Raw genomic sequence first — 14,255 nt, forward strand, 5'->3', positions numbered from 1 at the left:
CATAGTTGAAATTATATTGCATTGGCTTTATATTTCCTGGTTCTTCATTTTACTCATTTTAATTTTTAAGAAGTAAGTGATACATTCACATAATTTAAAGCTGAGTGAAGAGTCTTCTTTGACCTCTGTCCCTCCATCACCCTGTTCTCCTCCTTAACAAAAATTAATATTTCCAGTTTTTTAAATTTTTGATATTTGCATCCTTGCAGATATATTTTATGCATTGTGTTCAGGTTCTTTTGCTTAATATTAAGACATATGCATTTCCCAATCTTTTTAAAAAATCTTATTTTTAAGGGGCACATAATATTTTATTATGTAAAGGTACCACAATTTATTTAGTCATGCTTACATATTAGACATTAAAATTGTTCTCAGCTTTTTAGTAACTTTGTATATCCTAGTGCTTAAACTAAAAGAATGCATTGCTCTTTTTCTTTTAGAAATTCTAAGACTTTGACAATAACTTTCCTTGAATAGATTGGTTTCATTTTACCTCTATTCCCAGAAGCAAATCTGTTGCTTCTTCTGCTGAAGTTAGTCAACCTGGCATTGAAACAATCTTTATCTACAGGAAATGACCTCAGCTGGATACCTTATATCCTCTATACTCAAGAAGGAATACCCCCTGCTACGTGCTCCATGAAAGGTTATTGTAAGGAAGCACTGGCAGAACAAACTTTCCACGTAAGATGAATAAGGTCTGAGGATCTAATGTAAAACATGGTGACTATAGTTGCTAACTCTGTATTGTGTAATTGAAATTTGCTAAATGAGTAGAAACTAAATGGTCTCGCAAAGAAGAAGGAGAAGAAGGAGAGACGAGGAAGTAGAAGAAGAAGAAGAAGGGAGAGGGGGAGGGGAGAGGAGAATTAGAAAATACGTGAAGTGATGGATGTGTTCACTAGTTGAAGAAAAATCCTTTCATAATGTGTATGTATCAATATATCGAATCATGTGATACACACTTTAAATATCTTACAATTTTGTCAGTTATAACTCAGTAGAGCTGAAATTTTAAATAACAGGGAGAATGTGCTGGTAGAGTTGATGGTATTTTAACCTCACCATCATCTCTGAGCCCTATATAGCGGGAGCTCATGGGTTCACAGTGTTGTTGGCTAGTTTCTTTTGGAGCTCGCTCTCTCTCTTTCTCTAAAGCAGAGAGTAGAGATGCATCAAACATACGCAAGGACAAAGACAAAAAACAGCATGGCAATTTAAAGAGAAAAGATGATGATCCAAGTAGTAAACCTACCCAAGAATAAATGTTTATGCTGTGCAGTGTTGGTGGGTTTAGTGCTAAATGCGGATGGCGTTGGTTCTTTACAGATCGGTCAGAAAAAACTTCCTTCATTTAGGGAAATATTCATGGAGCTGGCAATGAATAGGGAAAGAAAAAGAAGACTCAGGAAAGTAGGGGACAGCCCACCCATTTCCAGCATAGAGGAAAGCATATGTGAAACTGATCTATTCAGCGTGAAAAATCCAAACCTGAGCTATGGGGAAATTAGCATAAAGGGACCAAGAAGAAGGCTGACAGGAAGGGAAGCATTTGAGACAATTGATATACTAATTATACATCCTAATGCTTCGGATGAATTAAGTCTTCTAAAGAGCTCAACTCTATAACAATAGTTAGACCAGTTTATATTTTGTATATTCTTAATACTGATACACATGAATTACAGACATTAGGCTTATACATGCCTAACACATATGATTTATGAACCTCATATATTGATGAATGGCCAAGTGTTTGTACTCTTTCCTTTTCAACCTAAACTGGGACCTCACCAGAACCAATTAATCTTAATGATTTAAACTTCCAGTTATAAGAGGAATAAGTTCTGGGGCTTTAATATACAGCATGGCAACTGTAGTTAACAATACTGTAATATATACCTTAAAGTTGCTAAGAGTAGATCTTAAATGTTCTAAACACAAAAAAATTGTATTTATGAGAGGCGACGGAGGGGTCAACTAACCTTATAGTGGTAATCACTTTGCAATATGTATGTATCAAATCACCACGTCGTACACCTTAAATCTATACAATATTATATGTCAATTATATCTTTTTAAAAAATATTTGTTTATTTTATTGATTTATTTGGCTGCACCGGGTCTTAGTTGTGGCACGCAGGATCTCCATCGCCACGTCCGGGATCTTTAGTTGCAGCATGCCGGATCTTTTAGTTGCCGCATGTGGGATCTTTAGCTGCAGCGTGTGGGATCTAGTTCCCTGACCAGGGATCAGACCCGGGCCCCCTGCATTGGGAGCATGGAGTGTTAACCACTGGACCACCAGGTAAGTCCCTGTCAATTATATCTTAATAATGCTGTGGGGAAAGCTTGATGATTTAATTAAAAAGAAAATTGCCAACCTGGAATTCTATACTAAGTGACATAGCCTTCCATAAAAAGGTAAAATAGACATTTTCAGACAAACAAAAATGAGAGAATTCATCAGCAGCAGTCTTCAATAAATAAAATATTAATTGTTCTTCAAGCAGAAGGAAAATGATTCCAGACAGAAGATTAGAAATACAGTAAAAAATGAAGGGCAATAAAAAAGGTTAAATATGTTGGGTGAATCTAAATAAATGTTGGCTATATAAATCAATAATTATAATGACTTTTGGCATGTAAGATAGAGAATTAAGATATAAAACAACAATAAGGATTAACATGGAATAAATAGTATTGGGACATGGCTCAGTAGGTCATGGAATAAATGTGTAAAGTTTTCTTAGGTTATTGTGTTGTCCAGGAAAAAACTAAAATTATTAATATTACACTTATTTAAGAGAAAGACATATGTTATAATTTCTAGGGTTACCACTATATAATTTGTAAAAGGACATATGACTTGCAAGGTAAGAAAGAGAAAAAAGATAGAATAATTATTTTTAAAGTTCTCAATCTGAAACAAATCAATGAAAAAAAAACATAGAATAGGCAGGATAAATAGAGAAACTAAATAATATGGTAGAATCAAAACTACACATATTATTAATTACCGTAAATGTAAATGGACTAAATATCCCAATTAAAAGACAAAGATTGTCATACTGAATTTAAAGACAAAATTGCTACTTATAAGAGACATATTTAAAACATAAGGATCGAGAAAGTTTAAAAATACAAAGATGGAGAAAGATTTATCTATCATACAAACATAAATTTTTTAAAAGTTGGTTATAGGTATCTTAATACCAGCCAAAGTAGATGCAAAGTCAAAAGCATGATTAGTATCTTTATAATGACAAAATGCTTCATTTAGCTGGTAGATATAACACTTTAAACTTGTATGTACCTAATAAATAGCTTTGAAACATGTAAAGCATAAACTAACTAGACTAAAAAGACATAAACAAATTCACAATCATATTGGGAAATTTTAACACACCTATCCTGAGAGATGATTTGAATAACATAAATACTAAACTTGAATATATATTTATATATAAACTTTATTATAACATATTAATATATCCAAATTTATTGTTTATAATTAAGATAAAATATAATTTATATATTAGTATATGATTCATATAATAAATCATATAATATAAATTATATATATAAATAACACTGCATATACACAATCTGCAAAATACACAATCTTTTGAAGTACCATATAGAATATTAATAAAATTTGAGCATGTTTGGGACATAAGTCTCAACAAATTTCAAAGGATTGAAATTCTACAGATTATGTTCTTTGACTACAATGCCATTAAACCAGAAATCAAATAAAAACAACAAAAAGAGTAGAAAAATTCTATAGTTTGAGATTAAAAACATGCTTCTAATAATTCATATGTCAAAGAAGAAACCACAATGGAAATGGAAATTTATTTTGAACTAGATGATAATGAAAATGTAAAATACCAAGACTTTTGGGATGCAGAGGAATTTATAGGTTTAAATATATACATTTGGAAAGACTAAAAGTCGATGAACAGAGGCATTTAAAGAAATTAGAAAAATAACAACAAATAAAACCCAAAGTGAAACGGAGATAATAATGTAAGAGCATAATGAAATAGAGTAGACATTTCCAAAACAGAGAATCAACAAAGTCCAAAGTTGGTATTTTCAAAAGACTAATAAATTAATATAGCCCTGGCAAGGCTGATAAAAGGAGAGAAGTCACACAAAATTTGAAACATGAAAAATGGGGCACTACTACAGACCCTACCAATATTAAAATTTTCTGAACAACTTTGTTCCATTAAACTTGAAAATTTCAATAAAATGGATAAATTGACATAGGAAGAAATAGAAAACCTGAATATTCCTTCATTAATCAATTTGAATCTATAGCTTAAAGCCTTTCAACAAGAATGCTCCAGGACCAGATGACTTTACAAGCAAATACATACAGATAATAAAGGAAGAAATAATGGCATTTATACACAAACTAAAAATTGGAAAGGAGAAAGTGTATGCCAGCTCCTCTTATGAGATATGTATAACCTGGATATCAAAACCTGACAAGAACATGTGAAAAGACAATTTCAGGCCAATCTTTCTCATGAACATAGATTCAAAATCCTAAACACATTATTAGCATAACAAATTTAGCAATTTATAAAGAGCACAATGCAACCAAACCAAAATTTTGGTTTATTCCAGAAAGGGAAGATTGATTTAAAATTAAAATAATGAATGTAAGCCAACATATTTACAAAATGAAGGAATGAAATCATATGGTCACTTCAATAGATGACAAAATTCAATATCCATTCACAATTTAATTTTAAAAGTTTAGAAAATTAGTATTAGAAAGGAATTTCCCTAATCTGATTAAAGATTAAAGATGCCTATAAAATTTCTTTAGCAAATAGCATTCTTAATAGTGAAAGTTTCCTTTTGTAATTAAAATCAAGAAAAGATGTCCACTATCACCACTTCTACTCAGGGTTGCATTGGAGGTCCTAAAGGCGTTGTCCATCACCTCACGGGCATGCTGAGTATGCTTGACGTCAGCAAAGTATGCACCAAAAATTTATTTGGAAATAATTTGATATCTAAAAAATAAGCATTGAAGTTAAGGCAATAGTGTAATAATTCCCTGACTACTTTGCCCCAACCATCTGTTCTTCATAGAGTCAAGCTTTTTGAAAATACAGATCAGATCATTGCTCAAGAAACCCAGGACATTTTCATGACCCACCAGACTTGCCTGTCTCCTAATTCCATTTTATGTCCCTCTTCCTGTTCTCTGCATTCCAGCCCCACTAGCTCCTTTCAGGTTCTCAGAGATGTGCTCCTTCCACATCTAGGGCTTTGCACACATTCTTCCCTCAGCCTGGGACCATCTCCATCATCCTCTTACCTAGTTCATCCTTTAGATTTTAGCTCACTAGCTTAGTTACGACCTAATCAAAAACCGAAGAAGTCCCAGTAACAACAAGCACAACTAGTACCCAGAACTCGCTTTTAATATGATTTTTAAATAAGAGGAGGCAGGGCTACTTGGAGACCTGGCTGGTTCTAGAACTGGGGCAGAACGTATACAAGATGAGCCTGGAGCAGCTAATAATGTCAGAAAGTAAAGAAGTACTCACACACACACATACACATCTGCCCCACCCGCCCCCCACAATGCTCAGGTACAGGAGCCCAAAAGAGCTCCCAGTGGCCAAAGCTGGAACAATCAGAGTAACACAATAAGTAAAGAAGCAAGGATTATAATCCGAAATACAAGATAAATATCTGTGAGTTCATATTAATAGAAATGATTGAATAATTAATAAGTGTAGGAGAAGAGAGAGATCTGTGCAAAATTCCAAACAATTTTTGTAGATACTCTGTCCTCAAAGAGCAGGAGTACAGGTCCTCACACCTTAAGTGTGTTTTGCCCAACACAACTTCCCAAACAGTCTAGAATAGAAAGGGCGGTCTGGGGGTAGTGACTTCAGTGGAGAAGCCTGCCAAGTGCTCCTTCAGCCAGGCCTTCAAGGTTAGCATTAGCAGTGACAGCCATGTGGGTAGTCAGTACCTTTGATGTGATGAGAAAGGCGCTTTACTTCTGCGGTCTTCCTCTCCAAACTAATGGTGAGAAGAACCACAGACAAATCCCATTTGAGGGACATTCTACAAAATCTCCCACCAATACTCTTCAAAACTACCAAGGTCATCAAAAACAAGGAAAATCTGAGAAATTGTCACAGCGGAGAGGAACCTAAGGGAATATAATCACTAAATGTAACGCAGTGTCCTGAATGAGATCCTGGAACAGAAAATGGACATTAGGTAAAAACTAAGGAGATCGAAATGAAGACTAGTTAATAATAATGTATCCGTGTTGGCTCATTAATTGTGACAAGTGTACCATACTAACGTGAGGCATTAATACTAGGGGAAATTCTGAGGGATATATGGGCATCTCTATACTATCTTTGCGATTTTTCTGTAAATCTAAATTCATTATGAAAAGCAACAACTAAACAAGCCCTAAATACTAACAGAATATGGTATCTTCCCCACCTTCCATAAATTATTCCAGTGTCTTCAAGTATTGGCTAGCGTATGGAAATATTCTTAAGCTGGGGAGTGGGTACACAGGCTTTTGTTTTATTATTCTTGATATCATTTAGAATGTCTAATATTTCATTTTTTAAATGCTAAACTATAAAGCAATTGCAGGGAAGTCAAAATGTTGCTTTCTCCCATGATGGCTATTTCGATGTGTTTTTTTTGGATATTGAATTATTTGAAAATAATTTTTCAATGATCCTGCTCTGCTAGTGCCCAAGCATGTCTAGAGTGTCCATGGGGTGATGGACACTGTCTTTGGGGAAGCAGCAGATCAGACTCATGGCCAGGTCACATGTGCTCACAGCTGCCTGCAATTTTCCTTGATTTGACTTATAACTGTGACTTTTTACCTGATAATTTAATGCCTGTCTATTGCAATAGATTATTAGCTGCCTGAGACCAGGGATGATTGTATATACATTAATTAGCAAGGAGCCTGGCACACAATAAGTGGTCAATAAATATTTATTGAATGAACGAATGAATGAAGGACTATAACAATAGTTCAGAGCTCAGACCCTAGAGTTACCTGGACCTGAGTGTAAATTTTAGCGTCCCCACTTACTAGGAGTGGGACAATCATTGTGCCTATTCCAAAAGGTGATTTATGGATAGATGTGATTACTGAGGGTTCTTTGTAAATGTTAGCTATAATTTTTATTAGGTGCTGTTGAATTAAAGAGGCTAATATTTGTAAAGTGCTTATAACAGTTCCTGGCACAGGGCAAGTACTTTTTATCTGTTTATTCATTTTTTAAATGTTGCTGTTTACCAAATTAAACTGCATTCCCTTTGCACAGTCAGTTACAGATATTCTTTGGAAAAGCTTTTACATTCTTCGGAAAGAAAAGGTCTAAAATATATACTATAAATCCTCTTTGGTTCAAAATAGATTAATCTAGAATATGTGATAATTCAGAAAGGAACCCGGTCTAAACACGTTTGTAGCATTTATGGAGAAATAATTTGTACTGCAAAAAAAAGGATCATTAAGCCATTTAAGAAAATGGTTTTAGAGCACTTTGGCAATACCATTCATATATAATTAGCAATCCAACTTTGCAGGGGTTTGTTACCCATCTCCCAATCAGTGGTTTTCAAATTTTTTGGTCTTGATCAAAATGTAAGAAATGTCTTTTACATTACGACCTAGTGTATAATAATATGCATGTGTATGTATGTGTGTGTGTATATATATGCATGTGTGTGTATATATATACATATATATATATTAAAAAATATGTGTGTATTTAATGGAAGCAGTAGTTCCACGCTAGTGGAGTGATGGAGGCACTCTGATTTTTTTCCCAAGTTCATTCCATTCTATCCATTCCACCCTGTCTCACTTAAAAAATGCTAATCAAGAGCTACTAAAATAATGTAAAGATCCACTACTGGTTTGAAATCTGTAACTCAATTAAAAAAATAAACCACCACCACAAAGAAACAAAACTCTTCTAAACCTGTGCTTCTCAAACTTCAGTGTGCATCAGAATCACCTGGTGAACTTGTTAAACAGACTGTTGGGCGCTAGTAGGTGGGTGGGGGTAGAGAATTTGTGCTCCTAATAAGTTTCAAGGTGAAGCTGTTGCTACTGGTCTGGGGGCCACAACTTGAGAACCTCTGCACTGAGCAATACTAGCGATTGAAAACAATCAAGCCCCAGTACCTGTTTCCATATGCTGGTGTGGTTCAAGCTTTATTTTCAGATTCATTTATTCTTTGCTTTAGGTTTCAACCTCCACCTGCTGTGGTCCTGGGCACATTCTGGGTTCCATTGATTTCTGTGCACCTGGTGCTACCAGCCAGAATGTCTGCTCTCATCTCCTGCCCACTTGCTCTGATTGATAATCTCTTTCTCTCTAGAAAAGTCCAGAAGGTAATGAGGTTACTGGGATGGTCTCACTCGAGTGACACACATAATGACCCATTACAGTAATTCAAGGGACATTTACATCTGATGTTTTTTTCAGGAATCCACAATGACGTAGTTACTGCCCTGGTATAAAGTCAACCGACTGTCATGGCAGTGTCTCAAGGCTATTTACTCTTTATGAATTTTGGTTAGTTTTCTCCTTCCAGAAGGTGGAACAATGTATAAAGTTACAAATGAAAAATTTCATTAGTCTTGACTGTTTCTGTCAAAGGAAGGTACAACAGAGACATATTACAAGGATTCTTTGGGTAGAATCACCGTCAGCTAAAGAGAAAAAGGAGTTGCAGTTAAACACTAAATCTAGTTGAGAAAGAAAATTATCCTTAATTGTAAATGGATGAGGTTTTGCCAGTGGTGGAACCTCCCTCAGCCTAAGAGGAAATTGGTGAACTCGAATGTGAAGAAGTCTCAGAACTGCTATCACTCGGGCAAAGAGGTTAAATCGTCATAGTGTTTGGCCAGGAAACAGCAGTGTGGCAGCTGGATTAGGTACTTGCTTCCACACAGAAGAGAGAATAATACCTGGGACCAAGATGGATGCAGGCAGGGAGAGGTTGCGGTTGAAATGGGGAAATTGACGATTTGGCCGGGGAAGGAAGCAGCAGCTGAAATGAATCAGAGGTTGTTGGTTGTCTTGAAAAGAAGGGGTTATTGGTATCCAATTCAAGCTTTCAGGGAAGGAAGAACTGTTTGGCTCCTAATTTGGAGAAGGGCCTAGCACCCGAATTCACCTTACGACTGGCTTTCTGTGCTTCTCTCTTTTGCTTTGTCACGCCTGAAGTTTTCTTACTTTCTTTTGAGTAAGTGATTAAGATAGCAATTTCCCCAAGATTTATGAAGTGACCGCTCTATAACAAGAATGGTATTTAACTTTTCTTTGGCCTCAAGTGTGCACAAAGAAACAAACGGGTTACTTCTTGATAAAAACTGCAGTTAAATTTTAGGTTTTGGTGGAGGTAGCCAAGACAGATTACGCTTTGGGGCGCAGAACTGCTGGAGGGGATTGTTATCGGCCCTTTTCCACAGTCACCCAACCTTAAAATGCCTTTGACTCTGCGAGCAGGAGTTGCTAGATTTTCCGTTTCTTTTGTCTTTCCAGTCCCATCCCCCATCTCCTTTCAGGAGCCTTGGGATTCAAATGTAGATGAAATGCAGATTCTTGGGAACACTGAAGAAGTGATTGGTTGGGCTGTTGAGTGGGGAAAGGAAAGAACCTTTAATTTAAGATATTAGTCATTGTTCTGCCGAGACGTGGAATGGCTCTAACTCCTGATCTGAAGAGTCTTATCTTGAGTGGTACCGATTGTCGAATACCAATCGTTCAAATACATTTGGAAAAGGAGTAAACTGGTGCACGTTGGTCTCCGCCACTAACTCAGATCAGGTAAGAACCAAAGCTTAGAACGAGTATATGTGTATTTTAATCGCATGTGTCCATCATCTTGCTTCTCAACCATTTCTATAATCTTTAAGATTTGTATATTTTACTAGTACAAACTGTTGTGCTGAAAGATGTCTTCCTTGATGTGTTTAGGGGATGTGATTGCACTTTTATTCTCAAAGTACTTTCACAGCACCCACACACGTGGTCATGGTAACTACTGCAAAACTTCACTATTTCATAAAAAGTGGTATAAATTCAAAGCCATTAAACAATCTTGGACATAATTTGCTTCTGAGCACTGATAAAACGTTGTTTATATTTAAAAAGTGAGGGAAGAGAGTGGAATTTGCTTAAGAGTAAGACAAATCGAACTAACGAGGTGAAGTATATACATAAGCAAAACAGCATTAAATAAACCAGTGGGTGTTTTAGGTGCAGAGGGGGGATGAGAGGAACACAGCGGACAGCTGACCTCAAGTTCTCAGTCACTAGTTGAGTACCTTAGTACAGGTCTCCTCTGCCTTGTTCTTAATTAAGATGGAAACCGACTAATCACTGGAGGAGAAGGTAGACCTGTGCTTGGGAGAATGGCTTGCCCCTGCTTTGTTACGCAGCTGACTTCTACCCCGCCGTTCCTCTTGATGGTGACAGCTAATCACAGCAGCATGGATAACCCAGGTCATCAGGATTAAAGGTCCGTGTACATTGACTTTTTGGAGTTACCTTTTTTTATGCTGTAATACCCCCTCCCTTTTTTTCCACAATGAGGGAAGTCTCCTTAGGTTAGGATTGTATATATAGCCAATGTACTAGCTCAGTGTCTGAGTAGAGCTGTGGTTGTCTTTACATCCTCCTGTTTTCCTCCCCTCCCCTTGGTAACAGTGGGGACTTTATATTTACATCCGTCTAGGGTTGTATATAGGTTTCTAGGTGAGATGTGTCTGTTCGTTTTATACTGAGGATCCCTTTTTTCTTACTCATGTTGTATTGTGCTTGTGTGACTTTGAACCACCTCTTGCAAGCCTGTGAGCACTTGCAGTACTGAGCAGTCATTGCTTTGAGACTTGTAGGTTATACAAACTTCTCGTCCTTGCCTTCAAGGAGCTTACAACTTAGGCTGATGAATTTGTGTGCCAGAGAGACGAGAAGCAGATGCAGCAAATAATGTGTTAAGAAGCGCTAATGTTTGGAGGAGGGCAGAGAGAACTGGCTGGGCCATCAGAGAGGGCGCCTGGACGGGTTGAGGAGGTGAGGACTTTATTTTGTGATTCTCTTGTCGAAGCATCTGGGAATCGGAGGTATATCATGCGTCAGGGGCTTTGCTGTGGACACCGGAATTCCAACTCACTGAATGAAACCTTATTTTGTAGGTAGAGAGTGGTGTGGCGGGCTGGAGAGTCGAATTGGAAGACGAGATCTGGGGAAGGTCATCGCGTAGAAATGGGAGGGAAGAGTGTAGAGAACTGAGTATACCGAGGAAAGCTCCGCAGTGGAGCGCGCCTCAGTGGCTGGGGAGGGAGTGACTAATTTTGCCCTGGAAGTCAGGAGGCTTTGCTTTGGAGGTGACGTCGGAGCAGGAGTTTAGAGTAGAAAGGGGGCATTCCAGGCAGAGGGAATCGCAGGCAGAAGCGCCGGCGTGAAGACAATGGTGATTCGACTTGAAGTGACTTAAGGGCAAGCGTTGCGCTTGTTCGTGGGCCTGGAGAGGGCAGGAAGCTCAGCGGGGTGGGTGAAAAGCCTCGTGGTTACTAAACTGTGCGTACGGGGCACCATCGAATTGGGTTTTCGGAAGAAAACTGGTGGCAGGAGCCTGGTTTCTAGGGGCTCGGTTTCGAATTGGAGCCAGAGGGAGCACCAGGAACGGGGTGGCAGCGGAGGATGCTCCGGGAGACATGAGGGTTTGGCGGGGGCTTCCAGGCCTAGGGGTGGGGGACAACGTGAGACAGGGTCTCTGCAGTGCCCCGCAGAGAAGGTCCGCTCTGTGCGCAGGAAGGTTCGGAGTTGCCGGCTGTTTGGGGCGGTCGGGCCAGGCAGCCCCTTCCTCATTCCGCACGGATGGGTAAACGTCCAGTGTCCTGGCAGGTGTGCCCCGCGAGCTAGCCATGCGGGCCGGCCCCATATTGCCCCTCTGCCCTGCCAAGCGAAGGAAGGGCCTGACCATCGCTGTGGCCCCGGGAGGGCCGGTCGCCTGCTTGTCCACGCCGTTCCTCCCCAAGGAGAACCACCACTGACAGCTTCGTTGCATTGGAACCCAGACCTCCCTGGAGCCCGGATTCCGGCCCCTCCTCCCAGCTGCTCTTCGGAGGAGGCGGACGCTCCGAGAGGAACAGAGAGGCCCAGCGCGGGGGAAACTGCGGGCCGAGCGAAGGCGGCCGCGCCCTCGCGCCGCCCTCGACTGCGCCGGGCTCCCGCCCCGGCTCCCACCCCCGGCCTGCCGCCGAGCTCGCGTGCCGAGCGCGCCGGGCCCCACGCGGGCGCGCGCTCCGGCTCCGGGTCTTGGCGGCGGCCGCGGGGGAGGCGGGCACGTGGTGCGGCGGGGGCTCCACCTGGCCACGCCGCCGGCCCTCCGCTGGCTGGCCGGGCCCGGACAGGCGACGCGGCGGGCGCGCGGGGGCGGGGGCTCCGCGCGCTCCGCAGGGAGGCTGCGCATCGCTGCCGTCGGGGCGGCGGGCTGCGGACGCGGGCCGGCGCGGCCCCCGCAGCCCACTGCCCAACGTCGGGCCTGCCGGTGGCTGCCCCTGTGCGCGTCGCCGTCCTCCGCCCTCCCGCCCCGGGCCCGGTCCCCACGTCGAGGCGGGCGCGCGGGCAGCGGTGCGGCGCGGCCGTACCTCCGGAGGACACTGGGGCGAGCCGGGCCCCGCCCACAGCCCCGGCCCCGCCTCCCGGGGCCCCGCCCACAGCCCAGGCTCCTCCCCTTCCTGCCGGCCGGCTCCCCGCGGCCGCCCGCCGCGCCCGGAGCGCGGCCCACCGCTCCCCTCGGCTGTCCCGCCCGCCGGCCGCCCCGCCCCCCCGCGCGGGCGGCACGAAAACCCGGAGCGCGGGAGCGCGGCTCGGCCGGGCCGGGCGGCCGCACTGGGCATGCTCAGTAGCCGGGGCAGGTTTTTCGGTCGCAAGTAGGAAGCTTTTTGCACTACACCGGAGAGGGGGAGCCGCGGAGCCAGCGCGCCGCCGTGCACCGCCGCCGCGCCCGCCCCAGCCCGGCCCGGCCCCGCGGCGGCGCGATGAGCCTGAGCCCGAGCCGGCCCGCCGGGGAGTGAGCGCGGCGCGGAGGGCGCGTTGCGCAGCTGCTCCTGCGCACAACCCGGCCGGCGGCCCGCACCGGCAGGAGTGAGCGCCGGTCCGCGCCCGACCGGCGCCGGAGCCGAGCGGAGCAGGAAGCGCAGGCCACGCAGGGACCCAACTGAAACAAAGTGTCGGCCGCCGGCTGCGCGGCGTCTCGCCGGCCCTGCCCCGCGCCCCCCGCTCCACCGCCCACCATGGCCTCCGAGGAGCTGTACGAGGTACCTCCCCTCCCCCCGGCCCGCCGCCCCGCCGCCCCGCCCGGCCCCCGCCCGACGGCCGGCCCGCCGCCCCCTCCCCCCCGGCCGCAGTTTACTGGACGGAAGCGCGTGCGCCCCGGCCCGGCGGCGGCGCCCGAGTTGCGGGGCCGGGGGTCCCGGCCGCGGGGCAGGAGCGCTGACGCGAGCGACTTGCTCGGACGGAGCCAAAGTGCCCGCGGCGAGGCGGTGGGTGCGGAGCCCGCGGCGCCGCCGGGCGGGGTCCGTGGGCGGCGCGGGGGCGCTTTCCTGGCCGTTCGGCGGAGCGCTCTGGGGAGGGTTTGCCTCCGGTTTTGGGGGGGGCGAGAGGAAGGGTGCAACTGTCTCCCGACTCTGCTGCTGGTCTGAGCGATGCACAACATCGCACCGAGAAGGCTACGCGTTGACCACATGCTTTAATTAGGTTAGCATTGTGGCCGGAGCCAGGAAATTTAAATTTAACGCTGATACACCGTCATTCATTTGCGCCGCAGCGGTGCGAGTGAGAAAGGGCACCCTCGGAACTCTGAGTTGTGGGCGATCGGTCCGCCAGCTTCGACTTCAAGTGGTGCGAATATCAGTTTGGGTTTTGAGGCACATTTTGTGCGCCTCGATGGAACTTCTTGACGTGTTGCGAAGTCGACTTCCTGGGAGTAGAGAAGCTTGGAAGGCTCTCTGTTCTTTTGGACAAATGGTTCTTCTGTTGCGCATAAGTATTTGTAAATAGGTCTTCGTAAGAGACTAAAACTTCTGCATACTCTTGATTTACCTTTTGGATGCGTTTAGGGACCTGGGTGTTTAGGTCTTAAGGAAGCGTCTGTAAAGAGTAGAGCCCCTTGGCCCCTGTGAACCCTTAATAAGGACCAGG

General features: G+C 43.5%; 1 protein-coding gene across 2 annotated transcripts in view; it reads left to right on the plus strand.

The window, feature by feature from the left end:
* The first annotated feature begins 12,868 nt into the window (after positions 1–12,868).
* Positions 12,869–14,255, plus strand: part of CDYL (chromodomain Y like) — a 153,365-nt gene continuing 151,978 nt past the window's right edge. Inside the window, exon 1 of one of the 2 annotated variants that reach the window (XM_033863784.2) lies at positions 12,869–13,372. In XM_033863784.2, the coding sequence (XP_033719675.1) occupies positions 13,349–13,372 (24 nt within the window). In that variant the 5' untranslated portion in view covers positions 12,869–13,348. The remainder of the gene's footprint in view (positions 13,373–14,255) is intronic. The other variant, XM_073810275.1, reaches the window with a different exon arrangement.

The sequence above is a fragment of the Tursiops truncatus genome, chromosome 10, assembly GCF_011762595.2.
Source record: "Tursiops truncatus isolate mTurTru1 chromosome 10, mTurTru1.mat.Y, whole genome shotgun sequence".
Lineage (NCBI taxonomy): Eukaryota > Metazoa > Chordata > Mammalia > Artiodactyla > Delphinidae > Tursiops > Tursiops truncatus.